This window comes from Heptranchias perlo, chromosome 5, assembly GCF_035084215.1.
Source record: "Heptranchias perlo isolate sHepPer1 chromosome 5, sHepPer1.hap1, whole genome shotgun sequence".
NCBI lineage: Eukaryota > Metazoa > Chordata > Chondrichthyes > Hexanchiformes > Hexanchidae > Heptranchias > Heptranchias perlo.
In genome coordinates this window covers 102,452,665-102,475,709 of record NC_090329.1, presented here as the reverse complement: position 1 = coordinate 102,475,709, position 23,045 = coordinate 102,452,665, and the positions used below count along the sequence as shown (strand labels likewise).

Genomic DNA, 23,045 nt, shown 5'->3' with positions numbered 1-23,045 from the left:
TTTTAACTTAAGGCCATCTAAGCTGCGTGTTGACGTGTATTTAAAATGTTCTTTTTATAATTCAAGATAAATGGGAAATTTATATGTGTTTGTGGGTAATTTATTGAAATAAATAAACGTCAATGGACTCCCTTCTGGAACAACTTTATTGGAAACGATCGATATTTTGGTATAAAAAACTGTCCTCAAAATTGACTTAATCTATAATGTATATAACAGAAAGTGATATATAAAGGTAATTGCTCCGATAGAGCATATGGAAACCTCAAAACAGGTAAAACATTAAGAAATGGGTGGGGAGTCGGTGAAGAGGGGTCGCCAATTTAAAATGATCATTACCAGAGTGAGGAGAGAGGTTAGGAGAAATTTCCTTTTGGCAGAGATTTGATGGAGCATGGGTATACTTTGCCACAGGAAATGACTGTGGCAAAGACCTCGTCTTTTTAAGAGAAAATTGTGTAAATATTTGAAGCCGAGGAATATACAGGGTAATTGGAAGTGAGGTTAGTTTGGGAATAATTTAGCAAGGAGCCAACACAGACACCATGATCGTATGGCCTCCTTCTGTGATGTAAAGTTCTCTGGCTTTGTGCAAGACAACTGGAAAATGTGTGCCAACACATTAAGACGTTTCTACCGTTATCAAATTATCGGACATTGACTAACACCCTAAATTAAATTCCAATATACCTGTCTTGTGTAACGGTAACATTACTCTGGATCCAGCTGAAAAACTTTAAATAGTAAATGATGGGAATGCCTTGAAATAAAACCAATCGAAATATTTCCTACAACTTGCAGTTATGTTAAGCTGTGTCATAGATGGGATAGAGTGAGATTTATAAATATCTGAGCGAGTATCAAAACGGTTTTCTTTTGTCCCCCTCTAGGTCCAGATTTTGTCCTTGTCGTTTCTTTGGTTCAAACAACTCACTGCGGTCTCGGCACTTTGAAAATCAACGTATCGGCTCGGCGAACAAATGTTTGTCTCGTTACCGGTTTTACTTTAAGTCATTACACACATATATTATTTTTTTTAAAATGTAAACTCGTTTCCCATCCTAGGAAACACGCAAACGCCAGCGTATGCTGATTTTATTTTTTAAAAAATATCAGATTCCTGGGCTTCAATTTATAATTTACCAGAGGATATTTTTTTCTTAATCACTTTGACTTATTTCCCTATTAACCTTCTAACCACTGGCATTTATTGCTTCTCGTATTAGGACTTGTTGACATATTTTGAAACATTATGTTATTTTATCAAGATGTCCCGCTACGCATCTGTCTATGATTTAACCACTATCCGCAATATATTTGCCACTCACTCTATATACGTCTACAGTTACAAATCGGCCTACTGGCACCGGTGGTGTGTTGAAATATTGGCTAGACAGGTTACTTGTTACTGTTTGAAATCCTTCTTAATACTTACCTGTGTGTTAGTTTACCGCAGTGCCAGCTATTTGACAACGCCTAAAGCCATCATCCTGCGGATAATCTGTATAGATCACTGATTCTCATTTTAGACAACACCTACAATTCCTTCCTGTTAACCACTGAAGGAATTATAATTCCTGCTTTCTATTACCCGGTTGAAAATCTGTTCTTAATATTGGGTTTATTTGAGGCTTTGCTTAAATCTGATATTTTTGTTTACATATATATATATATATATATAAAGTCCGTGTCCGGCAGTTTATGATCTGAATCGACTCCTGTCGAGGGCACAGACTGAAAGGGGGATAAGAGTAAAGCTTCCTTGAACTGTTAAAACCGCGATGGCACACTCCGAGAACGGCCAATGTTGGAGCAGAAACCTGTTGACTCGATGCCCAGGGCTACGTCCCATATTCGGACAAAAAAGAAAATGTTAATTAGGTCGGTGCTCCCATAGGCCCAGTAGGACATCGCTGCCAGTTGATAGGGCGCTGCCCGTGTGATTGGCAGGTCCCCCGCCTCCTGCCGCCTGTAACTGACACGCGTGGAGCTAGACGGATGAAGTATGTCCACCGCTCTCCTGCTTGTAAGTGCTGACAGATCAAGGCAACAAAATTCAATTACCAGCCCTAATTGCGCTCATAGAGTCCACCCGCGGCGTCCCCAGTCCATGTCAGTCCATCTGGCCCATTGGACGAGACGGAGCACCCTTCTCTCTCTCTCTACCACTCTCTAAACCCCATAACTTTTTTTTCCCAGGAATAATCTGCACACTGGATTCCGTCTGGGAGTTTGGAAAAAACTTAACTTCTTTATAAAAAAAAATCTTGTGTATCGCACACACGGGCGCGCACACACACACACACACACACAAACACAGCCCGACGTGGAATGGCTGAGAAAAGGAGATCGCCGTCTACCATGAGTTTGAAAGCTCATGCCTTTTCCGTGGAAGCACTGATCGGGGCGGAAAAGAAAATGAAACTGGACGAACGCAATGAGAATGGTGTTGAGATGAAAGATATAACCAGCCAGACTGAGAACGTGTCGAGTAGCGACAGGAACTCCGAAGACGAAAGAAACTGTGGCACTAACTATAGCGAGAGATCGGGTGAGTTCAGAATCTTTAGTTAGCACCCTCCACTGTTGTTGTTTACCTAGTAACTTATTGGAAAAGATGAAATCCACCCGGTTACAGACGGAATGCTACTTTGCTTAATGCTTAACCAAACAAAAACTCGTTTTCTACTTTTGCAACCATCGGTTTCAGATTATAAAATTTGTGACGCTCAGCTTCCGTTAGTTGCTGGTAAATAAACAAAATGCGTTGACATTTTAAGCTTCTATGGATCTAGTAGAAATTGTACATGCAATTAAAATATTTACTAGTTTTTAAAAATATAATTAAAGTTTCACTTAATCATTTTATTTTGCATCTAAATATATAATCTCACGCTACAATCGCGGTGCTTTCATGTGTTTTTTTTCCTTGATGCTTCAGTTCTTAACGGGGACGATGTTTTGAAGTCCCCTTCCCCTCCAATCGTTAGTAAGGCCTATGTACCGTCCAAGTCCGGCACCTCTCGGGAGGATATTCACGTCGAACTTCAAGGTGCTGATCTGTGGAAAAGGTTTCACGATATTGGCACTGAGATGATCATAACGAAAGCAGGAAGGTCAGTCTGACAGCGTGTGCGTGCGTGTCCCGAAATACCATCGAGTCAAGGTGCACTTGTTTTCTGTGTTAGTTACAAGTTAGGCATACATGCTGGTGTATTCATTATACAAGATATGTTTTAAATTCGAGGTGTTTGGCGCTAACCTCCTTGTGTCACAGCTCTATTACGTTATTTTAACGAACCACATTTCGCTTGGCTCCGCATGGCCTGATATTATACTGATATTGCATGATATTGCACTGAAGATTAATGTTATTTTCTATATATATCAAGAAACACACATTTCAGATTGGTTTGTGATTAAACCCACATGCGTCCGCTTGTAAATGTTTTAAAAGAGTTTAATTGTGGATTCGTATGGGCAGACTGCAACTTAGTAGCAGAAGAACATTTTTTAGAAGCTTTTCTGTTACTCTTTCCAAGGAGCTCGGTTCATGATTTTCATAATTATCCAGCAAAGACCGAGTGGCTGTCCGGTATTTTTAATTGTAAACAATTTTACAACACCAAGTTATAGTCCAGCAATTTTATTTTAAATTCACAAGCTTTCGGAGATTTTCTCCTTCCTCAGGCAAATGTTTCAAGATCTTGAAACATTTGCCTGAGGAAGGAGAAAATCTCCGAAAGCTTGTGAATTTAAAATAAAATTGCTGGACTATAACTTGGTGTTGTAAAATTGTTTACAATTGTCAACCCCAGTCCATCACCGGCATCTCCACATCATGACTACCATCGGTATTTTTAAAGGAGAAGCGTACTATGTTTTGGGACTGTTCGCTCCAGTAAAGTTGGATCCTTCTCCCTGACTGTTTATAATGGCGGGCGATGGCTTTGCTGTAAAATACTTTATTCACCTCCAATAATTCTTCTGCTACAGCGTCTTGTTGTATAGATGGATCTGGCAGTCTTAACTGTTGCCATGTACAATATTTTTGATTTTTTTTTTCGTTCTCAAAGCTGTTATGTTTATTTTTCTTTATTTTTCTATGTTAGGAGAATGTTTCCAGCTATGCGAGTGAAGATCACAGGTCTGGATCCCCACCAGCAATATTATATCGTCATGGACATTGTACCAGTGGATAATAAGCGTTACAGGTAACGAGCCTGGAGCACAGTGAGCTGTTTAGGACTGTGAAGAAGCGATGGGCTCTGTCTATTGGAACTCATGTATTTATGTGTTTGGCGATAAAGGGAGCCGTCAGCCAAATAAAGTAAGACGCCCGACCTTGTAAAGACAAGGGTTTTAAGTATTTACTAACCGAACTGTGTAGAATTGTAGGTATGCAGGGTCAGGGAGTCTGGGTTAAAAGACAAACAGTTGAACTGATATAAATAGACAGCTGAATAGAACAGTTGGGTCTTAGTCTGGGAGAATTAGGAGGGGTCGAATGGCCATTTCTCGTCGTGTTCTTATTAACCATCGGTATTAATCAAAACAAATAATATGTGGGAAAGGAGACATTGCCCGAATTCTCAAAGTTAATAGTTGGCCATTTCCCTCTTTTATCCAGGTCATTGTGTGACGCCCACGATCTCTGCATCTGTGGGTACTCCGCCCTCCAACACTTTATAACTCCGAACAGTCGTGTGTAACAACCGACAGTCCAGAACCACACAGTAATGTCTATCTCGCCAACAATGCTCCAACATTAAGATATATCCCTCTTAGTGATTTCTCCCAGGAATAGTGTACATCTCTCAACAGTAGTGCACATCACTTATAGTCCACGATTCCAACTGTAGCGTATCTGGCATAGTCCAAATCTGCTAATAGTAAACGTAACCACCGACATTTTATATGTGCAATCATTGGTATACAATACATCTCCCAAAGAACACATTTTCCAGTAGCTATGCATATATCGCTTCTATAGCTCCAAGCAGAACCGTATATCTGTGCAAAAGTTCATATCTCCCATCAGTTATGCTCAAGCTCTCTCATTGTTTGCATCTCTCAGCAGTAATGCATGTCCTCTTAACAATCCTCTTCTATATCTTAAACTAAGCCCATGTAAATTGATTCGCAAAGTTTAATTCATTATAACACTAGACCCCTATGTGAGCAGCCTATACAGTTTTGAAGCCATTTGTAACCATGAGACTTTTGGACATGTCCCTTTTCGGGTAGTCTGGAAGAACTTTCTTTCCCCAATGCTGGTGAGTGGACTTCTCGAGCTTCCAGACGATTTCATGTTGATTTTAATCAGAAAAATTGATATTGTAAAGTCAAAAAAATGATTTTACATAGGAAAGGTGTCTGGAGATCATCGGCTTTTAAAAAAAATGGTTAAGCAGTGTTGCCGTTTGTGAAGGAGCTCAGCTTGTTCCTGTTCTCCCTCTGCTGCAGGTATGTGTATCACAGCTCCAAGTGGATGGTGGCTGGAAATGCGGATTCTCCAGTCCCTCCTCGGGTTTACATCCATCCAGACTCTCCAGCCTCGGGAGACACCTGGATGCGACAGGTCATCAGCTTCGACAAGCTCAAACTCACCAACAACGAGCTGGACGACCAGGGACATGTGAGTACCATGTGCCCATTCTCCGCGTCCGTCATTCACCCCTTCCATTCATGTAACTGCGGGAGAGATCTGCTTGCGCGCAGGTCACTTCAAACCCATCAGGAGTTAATTGTATGACTATTCTTTTAAAATGAATGCAAATTAGTGCAAATGTCTCCTTGCATTTTTTTTATCGCCAGTAAACGAGTCTAGCACACCGTTTGTGCTGTGTCCCTGACGCCTCTTCTCGGCTGAGTTTGTTTAAAAATACCTCAAACTTTATGAGATGGCCACAGATTAGGTAACATGTTTATTTAGGTAAAGTTCATTAAATGGACAACGGGACTTCATTTTTTTAAAAAGGCAAATGCCTGTTTAGGATCGATCATTGGGCGTTTTCAGTGATATTTAATATTCAAAGATTAAGGGCAAATGAGCGCCAAGTACAAATAAGAAGCATGTTAAGGAATATTGGAATTTTAAGAATTTAATCTGACACATGGACAATGAAAGTTCACCGTAACAACTAAATAAAGGAATATTATTCCTTACACGACGGTTATGTAAATTATATAATGGTTGTAGAATTAATGCTAACTTTTTACATAAATTAACAGTTATCATTAACTTATTATTATACAAATGGGCGACTGACCTGAAAATTCGGAAGATTTTATATTCTTGCTCTAACCTTTTTGTAAAACTTTATTAAAATCCAAAGAGGTAGTAACAATAAATTCAGGTTTGGATTTTTTTTGCAAGTCAGATCCATATTAATATAGTGCCCCGATTAGTCGGAGATCATGACCCACCTTTGTGTTTTTGAATGGCTGAAGCTGTCAGCCGGGGCGAGATAGTGCTGCGGTATTCAGAACTGAGGGATCAGATGGAGAAGACAGAATGCGTCACTGTGGTACCGTCAGGAGCTGGGTGTGGGATAAACAGTCAATTAAAAGAACATCTAAATATAAATAAATTGTATTCCTGAATGCTGGTTACTGGGCTTCTGATTTTAATCCAAAAAAATGAAATTGTTAAAAGAAATAATCAGATTGTTATTATTATTCTAGAATTTGGGCATTGATGGCATGGCCGTCATTTATTGCTAATCCCTAGTTTCCATGAGTGGGCTTTCTTCTTGAACCGCTGCAGTCCTTTGTAGCGGTTTGATTTAACTGAGTGGCTTGCTAGGCCACTTCACAGGGTAGTTAAGAATCAACCACATGTATGCCAGACTGGGTAAGGCCGGCAGGGGTCCCCCCCCCCTCACCCCCAAAAGGACATTAGTTGGGTTGTTACAATTGCTAACCAGCTTTTTAATTTCCTAATTAAAACAAAACTGAATTCAAATTCTCAAACCACCAAGGTGGGGCTTGAACTCACGTCCTGTGGGCTATTGGCCCTTGCCTCAGGATTACAGATCCTGGTATGATTTGCATCAACGCAGATCTTATTTAAGGGACAGATCTTATTTAAGGTATTTTAAATGTTACAGTTTTCGTTATGGTTATATGCGAGCTTTCAAATCCAGGAGAATCTGCAAAAGAGCGTCCTCATGCCAAACAGAATTCCGATCCAAATATATCATTCAAAACGCGCATTCAGTCCATTATAGTTCCAATCGAAGCAAGAAACTCTTTAATGCCGACTCTTTACGCGTTTACCTGGATTCAACTGTATTTTTGTTCCATATATCTTTATACACAAAAGGCTGTTTGCTTTCCTGTCATGTGGGTTTCCTCCACCGCAGAGAGTTACTGTACAAATGTGATTGATAAAACATTTCCGCTTGATCTACAGCTGTTTAGTTGAGGCCGGCTGGGCGATAGTGTTCCATCTTGTCCAGTAATAAATATCTTTAACATGTAGCGCTTTGTAACCGGCAGCTGAAGCAGTGAGCTGACTACAGCCACTACTGTTAGCTAGGCCTTCTTTATTGTTTCCATTCAGTATTTGGTTGCAGTTCTGTAGAAGATTAACAAAACGTTCACAATTAATTGTTTGAAAAGTGAAACCTAAAATTGGGAGATAAATCATTTAATTCTTGAGAGAAAGCTTTGACAAGGGACCGCCTTTGAACTGGGTCTAGAAACACAGCGGTCGCACAAATTAAAATACAAAAATGTAATATATATATATAACTATTGAAAATGCAAAACGAGCGCATTGCAACGTAATAACTGAGTATTGCTGTGCAGTAGTTATTTAAACACACACACACACACACACAACCTGGGTGTCTGCCTGTACAGGCTGCATTTCAAAACGATGGAAATACCATTCTGGGCTTATAACAACCCATCGCTATCAGCTTGATGTCTCACAATATGTACATTGCCAGCATTATAGAACGGAAACCGTAACATTAATCTATAACAGGAAGAAATAGTTACACCGAATTTTCTACAAAAGGCACATTGCTTATTTATGGGGTTTAAGAAAAACACACTGGAGGAGATTTGCTCTGTGCGCTGTATTTAACGAAATCGTGAAACCGAAACGAGCAATCCCCCGCTCTTAAATTGTGGGACTAGTCAACTTAATCCCGTTTGTGATATTTGCCCAGTGAATTACGAAACATGCAACGTTGAGAATAAAACAAATGGGTCTTGTGCGAGGTTCGATCTTAAGATAACCATCTCGATTGTTTGTTTGTTGCTGGAACAGATTATTTTGCATTCGATGCACAAATACCAGCCCCGAGTGCATGTCATTCGCAAGGAGTGCGGAGAGGAACTGTCTCCGGTCAAACCCATCCCGGGAGGAGACGGGGTGAAACACTTCTCCTTCCCGGAGACCGTCTTCACAACAGTGACCGCCTACCAGAACCAGCAGGTAGGGACCGCGATCGCCTTAGTCCCCCCGATCTCGCCGACAGCGATCGGCCGCTCTCTTTCGGCACTAAGTCCACAGCCGGTCGCTCGAAATGTTCCCCGATTCTCTCTGATCCATCTTCGCTACATTTCACTTGCTTGAGCGCACCTCGCATTCAATGAAAAAATAGCAAGCGACGAATCTTTATCGAGCGGTCGTGTATATGGTGTCTATACTTTCGCTATCAAATCGGATATTACACTCATTTTTAAATTCTTGTTGATAAATATTACTGATAACATTGCAATTACTGAACCATTTTGCTAGGTTTTATTTAAAGGACTATTTCATTTTTAAAGGAGTTTCATATTAAACTGTTTCTTTTTAAAAAATTGTTACTGTTTCTGGTAAGTAAACTTTGGTAACAGTGAGAATCAGTGCTCAGCTCTCCAGACACTGGACCTTACATATCTGTGGCATGAATAGAACAACAGCGTCATATAAACAGGGTGCAGTCTTAATCCAATAGCCTGAAAACTGCGGTTCTCTAATGGCGATTCCAATTCTGCCTCAGATCACTAGACTGAAGATCGACAGAAATCCGTTTGCAAAAGGATTCCGGGATTCAGGACGCAACAGGTAAACTATTTAATTTTCTATAGCAAAGATTTCTTTAAAACCTCAAGGCCGACATTGTAAATCACGGTTCCAGCAACGACCGAAAATTAAAGCCTTCTCCGCGTTGAAATAAACTTTCAAACCAATCTCGCACTTCCCACGCCTTACTTAAAACGAAATAATTGGACCTAGCACCAAAAACACCCTCCCGGGGGCAAGGGAAAGGAGGCAGATGCAGAGATTAATGCTGCATTTTTTTCAGTTGGACCCCTGTATTGCCCATAAAGTTTAAACGCAGAAAGGGGCATACACTGGCCTCTTAGAAAATACAGGAAAAGACAACTTTATCTGCTAAACAAACTCGGCTATTTGATAGCGCAAGCGGGGCAAGTGATAAAATAGGAAAAGTTCAAGGCATCTTGTGTAAATTATCGCCTTAGCAACATCTCTCCGGGAGGCGACTTTTATCTCGACACTAACTAGAACCCAAAAGCTCCTATTACTGGGGAAAACTAAGCCTGATTTTTGAGCCCAAGTCTACCTAATAAATATTTTATTATAGCTTCCTGCAAAATGCCTATGATCCCCCTATAAAGTCAGTGTGAAAGCTATTATATGCGAACAAAATGTTGGCAAGCAAACATCAAGCACAACTCTACGTTCTTCATTACCTGGTCGTCATGAACATTTAACTACTGTGGGCTATTTAGTCAAACGTGGGGCAATTGTGTTGATTTAAATTCTTTGTCATATTTGGTATCGCCTTCCGCAGAAAGCTAGAAAATAAATTTTGACGACAGATGCTGCACTTGTACGGCAACATTGCACCAATGAATGTAGCCGACTGCATGTCTGCCAGTTCGAGTGTCTGAGTGTACATGTATCTGAATCTGTTTGTCTTTCTGTGTGGGCAGTGCACGCAGCTACACGCACGGATGTGTATGAGTACATTTATGCAGCCCGTTGCAAGCTAAGTGGGAATCGCTAAGACTGGCTGCTGGGAAGACCCGTTTCTAGATTTCCAGGCCAGCGGTTGTAGAGTGTTGGAAGGTATACGTTTGGCTTGCAGCATGCCTTGTCGCTTTGGGAACCTTGCATTATTAGCACAATCTAAAAGCACCTGCAATATTGGTCTGTGTATTGAGGTTGGTTTCAGTAAACAGGACATTTGTACTTTCAGTAAATTTGCAGCATAACAGTTTTATTTCTGCGTGCCTTCGTACAGGGGTCTCCTGTATTCCTTAAATTAGAGAGGTGGTCAATTAAAGAGAATGTATTATTTTTGGGTAAAACACTGTCACTCACACACTATACAGTGCAGACCATTTCCCATCAGATCAATCACTTGCAGCTCTGCGTTTTCAGAGAATCCAGATAAAACAATATTAAATACTCAAATTATTATTTTTGTAATTATAGCAAACTAAAAAAAAATTGCTAATTTATTGTACTCCTGTCCCAAGCCAACACCACTTATGAGAGTAACCTGGCACCTGTAAAAGGTCATCTTATTCCTCCCACAAATACCCTATTCTTTATTCTTTAAAACTGTACTTCTCCCGATATCTAGTCTCTTTCACGGTGCACATGCACTTGCCTGTGCATGGTGCACCATCCGTATTCCTAATCCATACACTATATTTGACAGGGAAGGCACAACAATGTAAATCAGACACTTCTACATATTTCAGATCTGTACAATTCATTAATAGTGTGTATATTTTAAGATATTTTTCTAAATTAGACCTTGCTGAATGAATTTCCTCGCTGTCCTCTGCCAAACCATCCACTACTCTTGGATCATCCTGGAAATAAAGGTCTTTTTTCTATTACCAACTGCCTCCTTAAATCCGTCTCCCCCATCCCCTCCATCCTTAACTCTAACAATTACAAGGTGCTCATGGATTTCTTCATCATCAAGATGAAAACCATTCATTCAGCTGCTTCCGCGGCTTCCCACTCCTCCTTGCCCACCAAGTGAAACCTCCCCCAGTCTTTCTTCTATATTAACCCTGAACTTCATCTATTTCTAGTTTCTCTTCTAATCCTCCCATACCCTCACTAAACTAATCTCATCCATGAAACCAATCTCTTATTCCTTTGTTTCCATTCCACTAAAGTCCTGACCACCCAAGTTTCCTTCCTGGCCCCCATGAGGGATTCCACCACTCCCAAAGCGCTGAAACAGCCCTATCCAAAGTCACAAATGACATTTTCTATGACTGTGTATTATCCCTTTTTGTGCTTTTCAACTTCTCTGCAGCCTTTGGCAACCTTACTGCTCAAACACCTTTCCTCCGCTGTCCAGCTCAGTGGGACTGCTCTCATTTGGTTCCATTCTTACCTATCTGATTGTAGCCAGAGCATCTCTTACTTCTTTTCCTATCTTCAGACTGTCACCTTGGGAATCCCCCAAGGGTTCAATCCTGGTCCTTCCCACTTTCTCATCTACATGCTGTTGACATCATCCACAGACACGGAGTCAACATCCACATGTATGCTAATGGCACCCACCTCTACCTCTCTGCCACCTCCCTTCACCCCTCTGCTGCCTCTGCATTAACAGACTGCTTGTCCAACATTCAGTCTTGGAAGAACCGTAATTTCTTCCAGCTAGACATTGGAAAGACCGAAGCCACTTGAATATGAATGCAAGTCACACGTTAATTCTTAGTGAACAGGAGTCCAGGTCTCAGTCTTTTTGTAGATTGCCACATACTATCTAGCTGAAATTATAATTAGTTGGTTTGCAATGTGATGTTTTGTGTAATGAATTAAACTGAAGAGAATGTTTACCTATTTGAACCAATATTGAATGCATTACTAGTGAATACTGTGTTAGTTTCAACAATAATGGAAGAGATGGAGTTTACATTTGTTTTAGCACTCAAGTGAAGAAATACCAATGGAAATATTTTTTAAAATGTATTTCTACACTGGGTATCCTAGGGACAAACTGACATTACAAAGGAAATTCAACTGATATTCTTGGGTTACGTAAATATTAAACTACAGACTTACACTCATTTTTTTCTGTTGAAAACCTATACATGAGGTTATCTTGTGGTTGGTGACATTTCTTTTGTCCTGTCAGCCTCACTGGAGATATTTTTCATATTCCATGACTGGCCTCGACATATACTTTATTTATCAATGTGACACCGCTTATGTTAGTGAAACTTTGATCAGCCAAGGCAGAATAGGACCTTCTTTTTGAAATCCAGCATTGTGACTGAACAGTTTCCTTGTGAAACAATAGGGCAGTCATTCACACTGTGATGTTTAAACCATTCCTCTAACACTGCAACAAGGGCTCCTGGTGGATATGAAATTACCAGCATGAAATGGAAAAAATTAAAAGTGATTCATACTCATTTCAGCTTTGGAAAAAAAAATCCAAGTTACTCTGTTCCACTCTATTATTTAGACAGACAGATATGGTACCCCAAAGGCTGGATTGCATCCACACATTAGAAGGAAACATAAAATTATTTAATTCAGTGACTTCATTCAAAATTAAGCCTAGTTGGGTGAAATAGTAATAATATGTTCAAAAACACATAAATATTAGCAACATGTTAACATGGAATGAGGTTACATTTCTAGATTAAAGATTATTCCAGTCACAGACTGTGGCAAACAAAAACTTTCAAGAATAAAAGATACTTTACCATTATTTTAAAAGAAGTCAGCAAATCAGGAGATAATGAAAAAAGATTGAAACCCCACAGACAAATATTTGGATCTGAGAAACATTTTTGCTGTGAACAGATTTTAAAATGACTTTCCCTCTTAAATACAATTGCCGATGTTACACTAAAACCAGGAAAGAAAATCTCCATGTTTGGAACAATCAGCCCTTTGAGGAGAGCAATTCATTATCCGCACCAAAAATAGAGAATAAAGCAAAGCTTTACTGATTAATTATAGGACTGTCTCTTTGTCTTCTCTTACAGACCACATTTTTCATTAGAAATTTACCAACATTATTTATTTTCTCAGATAACCTGTGCCTATTTTGAAAAGTTGAAAGACATTTGGCATACAAAGAGTTAATGAATAATTTTTATCTTCACTCTACAGTGTCATCACAGATTAACCCGTATCCCACTTAATAAACAGGAATTCTATTTTGTTAGCATCACAAGCTCTGGGCTTTGCACTAAACACATACAACTCCACTCCATAGAACCGACACTGCAATCAGATACTGTAAGATATGGCGTGGGTCAAGATTTTTACTCTATTATTGAATGATTCTTTGTAATATTACTGATGTTCAGATAGTCACAATTTCTATTGCATTTCAAATAATTGAAGAATTGAGATTTCCAATTTGTATATTGAAATATTTATCGACATGCATTTTTATTTATATACATAGTAAATAAATGAAAGAACATGTGATTTATGAAGTGTCATTTTTTTGATTTAGAATGGGTTTAGAGGCTATCGTGGAATCCTATGCATTCTGGAGACCCTCTTTGCGGACCCTCAGCTTTGAAGATATACCTGGGATTCACAAACAAGGTATTGCCATGGCTTATTCTTGCACCATTTTCTCCGTTAGTGATAATGGGCAAAGTGGACAATAAAAAACAATATTCAGAAAAAAATATTTTAACATGGAACACTGGGTTTTATACTAATTGCATCACTGTTATCATAAATAAATCACTAATAACAAAAATGTTCTGTTTGTAGTCAGACTAATATTATAATGCAATGAAATTAGAATATAATGAAAGATTGTTTTCCACTTAACGTATGTCATTTTAACTGTGTTATACTGCCTCTTTTATTCCTGATTTATACCAGTGTCAGTGTGTGCTCAGCAATAAATTGGTAGTATAACATCAAAGTATAACTATTCTTTTAGAATCAGTGTTCCTGTTGAGCTTCCTGTCATAGCCTCAAAAACAAGGATCTGACTGCACGTTCAGATAATCCAAAGTACAATTTAATAGCTGGTGCTACATGATAAACTTCAGTACACCTAGATCTTGGTGCAAGTCCGACACTCTGGTTAGGCACTAGACTTATGCAAGCATCTAAACTGTACACGTATGGCTGGGAGAAGCAAATCACACATACCCACTCTGGTTTTGTGCCAAAGTTGGACCATCACTAAAAACTGACACTGGGAGTTTTGAAAGAATCCAGAGTACAAGGTAAGTTTAACGTGATAAGCAACAAATAATACTACGCTGCACTTAACACTCAGTATTGAGGCATAGCAGAGTTCTGCGTGTGAATATCTTTATTTGGTCATTTTTCACCCTTCTCTTTCCTCCTCTCCTGAAGGCACTGACTCTTGCTGAGGTACAGTTCCACAGGTACTTAAGTGGTCATTCTTCATGTATGAGCCTGGACAGTGAGAGTCAGCATACTCTTTGTCCAAGGAAGGGGCATAACAGCTGGGTTTAGTACACTTTTCACCCAATGTCCACATACTTGCATTAGCAGCAAGGTTCCTGAAAGCTAACTCTAGTAGGAGCCCTGGCTGATTCTCCACTTCCTGAGCCAGGAGTGAAGGGGCCAATTGCAGCGCCCACTGCAGCCACAGATTGGAGATGCACCTGGGACCATCCTGGCCTGTGTGACTCAGTTGCTTACTGAATAAACTCACTGAGCTATTGAGGGAGCAGTTGTAGACCATTTGGGCCTCTGTACCACTGCTCGTTGGCATTGTGGATTGGCACTCCATTGTGTTACATCAGTCTTAAAATGAAAAGGTTCTAAGGAGAACATGAATCATTAGACATGTAACCTGACCATTTACAGGAAACATTTTAACATGGAAAAATTGTTGTAACTTTCATTTGGATGTTACTGAGTCAGCCAATGTAATACACAGAAATGTTGTCATATCAATGACAGATATAGTAAAGTGAATAAAAGACATTTACTACAACAAACTTTGCAAAGAGACTGTGTTTTTCTTAATAGGTGGTACAGTATCCTCGTCTGCCCACCAAAGTCTAGGGAATGGTGCCCCATCACATCTTCTGCCTGGCTCTTCCTGCTCCTCTCCAGCTTTCCACCTGGCACCAAATAGTAGCCAGCTCTGCAACCTGAGCTCAGCAGACTTCACAACCTGCAACCGCACAGGCCTGGCCTTTAACAGATACAGCAGCAGTCTTGCTGAAACCTACAACCGTCTGACCAGCCCTTGCAGTGAAACCTTTGCATCCCAGAGGACCCCCTCCTACATTGGAGTAGCTAACACAGCAAGTGTGAACATGTCAATATCAGGCAATGAAGGCGAGGCATTCAACTGCCATCAGGCTGGCTTGCCAGTGCCGATCTCTGGGATATCATCTCCTCAGCTCCAGTACATCATGCCTTCACCGTCGAATAATGCCTTCGCTGCCAATCAAACCCACCAGGGCTCCTACAGCACTTTCAGATTGCATAGCCCATATGGTTTATATGGATATAATTTCTCCACTTCCCCCAGACTGGCAGCCAGCCCTGAGAAAATAATTTCTTCCCAAGGAGGTTTCCTGGGTTCATCTCCCAGTGGTACCATGACTGATCGACAGATCTTGCCCACCGTGGAGGGGATGCATATGCTTAATAGCAGCCAGCAAAGCATGTTTGACACAAGGCCATTAGGGAGCTTGACAACGTCATCATCTCAGATCCCAGCACATATAGTTTGACAAAATAGCTGAGCTTGAGTGAAAATGTGTGCTCTTACATTATGAAATATTGCTGGAGATTCTCCCATTTATCAACATGTTCGCCGTTATCAAATATGTTATTCAGTTGTGGCACTTGTAGGGTATGGACTGAACATGCTAGAGAGTGGAACATATTTGGACTTTCCACCAAGTTGCAGCGTCTGTTCCTACAGCAGGTATGGTATGTCAGGTGATGTGAGGTTCCAGCTGTAATCCACAAAGAGCTTCAAAGGACACAGTAATTCAGGCCAAGAGCAGTTGAAGTGGGGAAGAAGGCCAAATGTTTTCAAAAATCATTATGATTGACTATGTTTCTTGTATATTGATACAATCTTGAATTTTTCTGGGTTGACAGATAAGTTCACTACATGTGGCAGATAGTGAATGGACTTGGTTACAATGTGAAACTAATCAAGACCTTTGGATACAAATGCCTGACTTACAATGATGACTCTGTTTCAACAGTTAACCACACACAAACCCCCAAACACCTACCTTTGATCCATCTGGTGACTTCTCCTTCCCAGCCTCCAGCTTTCTTCCTTACTCTCCTGAGATTGCTGACACATAGTGGCGTGTGGTTCTACCGACTTTGATAACTTTTCAGTTCTTGGCTAAGTAACCTGTCTTCATGTATGAGCCTAAACGGTGGGTGTTAATTGACCGCCAAAACCATGGGACCACCACACCAAAGGCTGATCCTGCCTGTACCTGATGGCTGCAAAGTGCACTTTCCACAGCAGAGGATCACTGAATAGAGATCAAGGGTACAAACCCTGGATGATTTTCCCTCTTCATAGACTGGAGAACACTGAATCCAATGGTAGTATCCCCGCTGCCACCCTGTTGAGATCAGCAAACTCAGCAAAGGCCAGAGATCGCACCTTCTTGGTCTGTTGTGCTAACATTTATTATTTCCACACAATCGAGCCAGCCCACTTAAAATAACAACAAAGATTTGTCTCCCTCCTCTTCATGATTTTAACATTACATTTTGCTTCAAAAAGGCAGCATGTTTAGCACCGTGTTCTAATATAACATGATAGATGTCACCATGACGACTTATAACTCCAAAACAGAATCACAGTGTTCCAATGCTCTAATTTGTTTAATATGTAATTATTGAAATAACCCCAAAAATTTACAAAGCAAATAAAAAATGCAGGAATATAATAAACATACTTCAGTTTTAATTGGCAGCAAAACAGCAATACATTTATTTAATTTGTTTTCATGATTAGCTGTTGAGTCAGGGTGAAATTGTATAAAATATTAGGGGGTAGAGTTTCCACTCATTTACGCCAGTAATATTAGCGTAATCTGGTCTAAATCAGATGAACCAGCGCAAAAGATTGGGGAATTTTAAACATAAGTGAGTTATGCCCAAAACCATTTACGTTCGTGTTTTCCATGATCTTTTATGCTGGTGCAAGATTCAATTTGTCCCGATCAGGCCCCGCCCACAAAACTGGCCAGGCCCCCAGGTCGAGATTGGGAGTTTCTGCCGATTGTGCTGGTTAGGGAAGGCTCTTCAAATTGCGCTTATTTTCTTAGGTGCACAGGCACTAGTAGGCACGTTTTAAAAGTGTTTTCATACCAAAAAATATTTAATTTACTAAGAAATTGACTAGTGTACACCAATGAAACTAGTAAATGGTTAAGTATAGTTTTTTAAAGTCATTTTCAGTCATTTTAAATCAGGTTACTCACTGGTGGAGGAGTGGACACTTATTAAAAATGCTTATTTTGGTTGATAAACCCATTTTCAGTTGTATTAATAAAACTGCACCAGGTTACCACTCCTAAATACATCAAGGAATACTTTTTAATGTACAGAAAAAAAAGAAATGATTATGTTCTATTACACTGCCCAAGTGTGCTGGTTCAATGAAGATTTTACATTTGTGATAACGCAAATGAATTTTATTGGAAACTTGAACTGTAATCTAACCAGCGCAATTTCAAGCACATTTTTGAGTGCAATTTCCTGATTGTGCCCAAAGCGGAAACTCTAACCCTAGTTCTTTTGTACAATCTGCTATGCTTTCATTCATTGGCTTTGGATAATCATAGTACCAAACCATGATTTAAAAGATAATAATCCCCAAGATTTCTACAGTGATATGGTGACACAAATTAAGGACTGGATATGGTAAAGTCCACATGCATGACCATCCAAAGAGATCTCCCCCACCTGCAGTAACTGGAAGATTAATTTCTCAAATTATGCCCCATTCGAAATATAAAACTTAACTGCATATTTCCAGAAAAACAGCATTTGTCACAAAGTGCTGATGTTTGGGAGTCACCAGTCAAACATACACAAGCAATATTTACGCACAATGTTCTCCCTTGTAGAATGGGATAACCCAATCCACAAATAAGACTACTGTGGATATAAATTCAAAAATGAGAAATGCCTTTCTAAAAGACACACTTCAAAATATATTCACCTGTAAAAAGTGTTACTTATAATTAAATATTGATGTATTTTGTTGAAACTAGGAGAGTGACTGCCTCTCACAAACTGACTATGCCCCCTTTCAGGAAGCTGCTAAAATAAAAGATTTTGAACAAAATTCCAATGTCTTAGTAAATGGTGCCAGTGTGCCTGGAATATATTAATGTTCCTCAGAAATAGAAGCACTTGAAATGACTACAACAAATGATAATCCACAAAGAGTATATCTGCAAAGTATCTCTCGATTGGGAAGATGTTTTTATTCCCAAGTATCTTGGGGTTATATAAGTAATAAAATTAAGATATCTTTCAAGCTGGTTTGACTTGCTATATCTCCTTTGGGAAATCTAAATTCTGATGTCTGAAGCAACTCTGCCAGCTGAAATGTTGCATGATAAGATGGTTAAAAATCAAACGTAAAAGCAATGTGGTTTTCTACTTCGTAACTTGGATAAGATTGTGCTCTTATCCATAGGGAACATTACCAGCATCAAACCACAAGGACAAGTCTTTTCACTCCCTCTTTGAACTGCACCATTCCGTAAGTGCCAAATATTCTTGTTGCCTTTTTGTTACAGTGAGGAAGTTTGTCTAAATTATCAAGCCTTATGTACATGAATAGCCCTGTCAAAATATTGCTAAAACTGTACTTTCAAATTGTTTAAACGTGTAAATATGTAACTATATTACTGCAAAGTTTTACTGGCAATAAAAAAAGTAGACTTTACATAAGCACATGCCGAAAAAGCCTTCATTAAAGTTGTGCATTTCAAAATATTAATTAATAGGTCCAGAGAAATTCCAGTCTCTCTGGGCTAACTGGTTTTGTTTTTTTTCAGCTCATCCACCAAGCTGAAAAAAAGTAAAGATATAGCAAGTAATGTACTGAAAATATCACACCATTACACATTTCATTGTACATGTACATAATAAAGTAATAAAGCTACTGAAATACCAGGAGTATATTTATTACTTTAATATTAACCCTAATGGGGATATTTTCCACATTCTAGAAAAAAATAAGCAATCTTGGTCATATTTAATGGTTGCTAATGAAAACGGAGACTACTCCTGATTTTACTTGTGCAGTTGTGCAATAAAAGTGCAATACAGACACCTGGAGATATGGGCCAATCAGCATTCACCTACATTTCTTTTCTTTTCACGCTTCTCTAAGTGGCTAAATAGTATAAAAGATGGAAAGACATAAATGCAGCTGTGCAGGGAGCAAAACTGATATTTTCCCAAATGGCTGGACGAAATGTACGCCAAGGTCATTTCACAGATCGTGAGTTAACATAGAAACATAGAAAATAGGAGCAAGAGTAGGCCATTCGGTCCTTCGGGCCTGCTCCACCATTCAAAATGATCATGGCTGATTGTCTAACTCTGTACCCTGTTCTTGCTTTTTCCCCATATCCCTTGATCCCTTTAGCATTAAGAAATATATCTATCTCCTTCTTGAATACATCTAATGACTTGACCTCCACTGCCTTCTGTGGTAGAGAATTCCACAGGTTCACCACCCTCTGAGTGAAGAAATTTCTCCTCATCTCAGTTCTAAATGGCATACCCCGTATCCTGATACTGTGACCCCTGGTTCTGGACTCCCCAACCATCGGGAACATCCTCCCTGCATCTAGTCTGTCTAGTCCTGTTAGAATTTTATATGTTTCGATGAGATCACCTCTCATTCTTCTAAACTCTAGTGAATATAGGCCTAGTTGGCCCAATCTCTCTTCATACTTCAGTCCTGCCATCCCAGGAATCAGTCTGGTAAACCTTCGTTGCACTCCCTCCATGGCAAGGACATCCTTCCTCAGATAAGGAGACCAAAACTGCACACAATACTCCAGATGTGGTCTCACCAAGGCCCTGTATAACTGCAGTAAGACATCCCTGCTCCTGTACTCAAATCCTCTTGCAATGAAGGCCAACATACCAATTGCCTTCCTAACTGCTTGCTGCACCTGAATGCTCACTTTCAGCGACTGGTGTACAAGGACACCCAGGTCTCGTTGCACCTCCCTTTTTCCCAATCTATCACCATTCAGGTAATAATCTGCCTTTCTGTTTTTACAACCAAAGTGGATAACCTCACATTTATTCATGTTATACTGCATCTGCCATGTTTTTGCCCACTCACCCAACTTGTCTAAATCACATTGGAGCCTCTTTGCATCCTCCTCACAGCTCACATTCCACCTCAGCTTTGTATCATCTGAAAACTTGGAAATGTTACATTCAGTTCCCTCATCCAAATCATTGATATATATTGTGAATAGCTGGGGCCCAAGCACTGATCCCTGCGGTACCCCACTAGTGACTGCCTGCCACCCGGAAAAAGACCCGTTTATTCCTACTCTCTGTTTCCTGTCTGTCAACCAATTCTCAATCCATGCCAGTATATTCCCCCCAATCCCATGTGCTTTAATATTGCACACTAACCTCTCGTGTGGGACCTTATCAAAAGCCTTCTGAAAATCCAATTACATCTACTGATTCTCCCATAGCTATTCTACTAGTTACATCCTCAAAAAACTCCAGTAGATTTTGTTAAGCATGATTTCCCTTTCATAAACCCATGCTGACTTTGTCCAATCCTGTTAATGCCCTCCAAGTGTTCTGTTATCACATCTTTTATAATAGACTCTAGCATTTTCCCCACTACTGATGTTAGGCTAACTGGTCTGTAATTCCCTGTTTTTTTCTCTCCCTCCTTTTTTAAATAGTGGGGTTACATTTGCCACCCTCCAATCTGTAGGAACTGTTCCAGAGTCGATAGAATTTTGGAAGATGATGTCCAATGCATCCACTATTTCCAGGGCCACTTCCTTTAGTACTCTGGGATGTAGATTACCAGGCCCTGGGGATTTGTCAGCCTTTAGCCCCATTAATTTCTCTAGCACTATTTTTTTGCTAATACTGGTTTCCTTCAGTTCCTCCCTCTCACTAGACCCTTGGTTCCCTAACATTTCTGGGAGGTTATTTGTGTCCTCCTTTGTGAAGACAGAACCAAAGTATTTGTTTAATTGTTCTGCCATTTCTTTGTTCCCCATTATAATTTCCCCCATTTCTGACTGTAAGCTACCTACATTTGTCTTCACTATTGTTGATGGCACCACTGAATTATTTGAAAAGTGGGATTTTTTAGCTTAAAGGCAAGCACCTGTCAGCACAAGCCCCGGTTAACTCCTCAGATATGGAAGGAAGAAGTTCTGTGATTTAAAGGGGAGCACCAAAGTAAGGCCAGAATCTTACAGCGAAATCTGCCCGTCTTAATGTGCACAGGAAGGACACATGGAGATGTAAATATAGAAAGTCCTATTATTTGTGAGTATATGCAGCATGTGGTAGATCCATGTATAGAAATGTCAAAAAAGTTATAGCAAATACCGTAGAAGTATTAGAAAATCACGCTATTGCACATTTCATTGTATACGTCATGATGGCAAAGGCAAGGTTCAATAGGGAAGAAGTCCCAAGCTGAAATAACTCTGTGTTATTGGCTTACAGGCCAAAATGATAAGCAATAAAGAGGCACAGGATGCCATAGATGGGCAGCCAGCATGCAGAGAGATCGCTCACAACCTGTGAACAGGGTTTAATGCCCTTAATAGGGAAGGAGACTTATAGTGTTGGGCCCAAAGAGATTGGACAGGTGAGAAGACCACCTTGCATCTACCTTGATGAACAAAATATGTAACATCAACATGTATGCACACTTCGTGCAAATTATTTAACGGAGATCAAAGTGGAGATGAAAACTAAACTGAAATAATTATTCTGATTAGTACAGCAGTGAGAATAAATATTGTTCCTTCTGCTGATTTAAGGCAACTCGGATTGGGAAGACTGGACACATTTTCTGATTATATCCCCTCCCCTGCACAATTCTGCACATGGGTTTCACCAATGAAAATTAACAACACCTACATACTATTTAATAAGCATTTAACAAGGGTTTCTGAAAAAAAAACGTTATTTGCCTTTCGCTCATTTAATGATCAGAGGACGATAGAGAGCCGCACTGCAAATGGACTTTGGGGTCATTTGAGCTCATTACATGTTTTGCTCATCTCTTCATTCCAAAATACTATTTTATTCCATTTTCAACTGAATGGAAAATAAACTACTAAACTAAACACCTACAACAGAATTTAAACAAAAATGTTTAAAAAGTAAACATACTTGTGCACACTATGTTATATCATTTTCATTCCTCTTCTCGATTCTCTTTCTGTCCTATTTTCACTTTAGCTTGAATTTTACTTTTTTCTAACCTTGTTTTTACTTTTTCTAACTTTAAAATCTTTCAGTTACTCATTTTCTTCTGTTCCCACCAGTCATTTTGGAGGTGAGTGCAACATTACAAAAATTGTCAATTGATTGTCCAAAATCTGGCTTCACGTGTAATTTTCCAGCCAATTAAATGGCACAGAGTTGAAGGTTGTCAGAGTTAAGTCATAGAGGTGACCCTGACAATCGCTGACATATTTCTTTTGCTGTTAAAACCAGGAAGGGCTGAGGCCCCATTGCCCTACTGGAAGAGTAAACTCTCCTGCAGCACAGCAGGGATTAAATATTAACAATGACGGCTGTCCATTCTTGCAGCATGTTGGCCCACTAGCCTATTGTGCTAAAGGGTGCTCAAACACAACTTTTTCAGACTGTCTATTGACACCATTGTGTCAGCCAATGAGTTGGAGGTGAGACGGGACTTACGGCAGACTCACAGCAGACAGTGTATTTTACAGCAACAAAGTCTATTTACTCAGCAAACAGAGTCTGTTTAAACAATGCACTACAGCAAACAGTTTACAGAGTCTATTTAAAAAGAGTGTCTAAA

At 39.7% G+C, this 23,045-nt stretch overlaps 1 protein-coding gene across 4 annotated transcripts; it reads left to right on the top strand.

The window, feature by feature from the left end:
* Nucleotides 1–1,983: 1,983 nt before the first annotated feature.
* Nucleotides 1,984–19,148, top strand: tbx18 (T-box transcription factor 18). 4 transcript variants are annotated; one of them, XM_067984937.1, is made up of 9 exons: nt 1,984–2,026; nt 2,200–2,551; nt 2,942–3,116; nt 4,113–4,214; nt 5,467–5,638; nt 8,285–8,452; nt 9,006–9,070; nt 13,485–13,579; nt 14,999–18,928. In XM_067984937.1, exons 2-9 carry the CDS (start codon nt 2,332–2,334, stop codon nt 15,712–15,714), a joined length of 1,713 nt encoding a protein of 570 aa, XP_067841038.1. In that variant the 5' UTR covers nt 1,984–2,026; nt 2,200–2,331; the 3' UTR covers nt 15,715–18,928. The 4 variants fall into 4 exon arrangements, with proteins under 4 accessions (XP_067841038.1, XP_067841037.1, XP_067841041.1 ...); XM_067984940.1 differs by lacking the exon at nt 1,984–2,026 and adding an exon at nt 19,036–19,148 and having other exon boundaries at nt 2,047–2,551; nt 18,672–18,737; XM_067984936.1 differs by lacking the exon at nt 1,984–2,026 and having other exon boundaries at nt 2,044–2,551.
* The last annotated feature ends 3,897 nt before the right edge of the window (nt 19,149–23,045 follow it).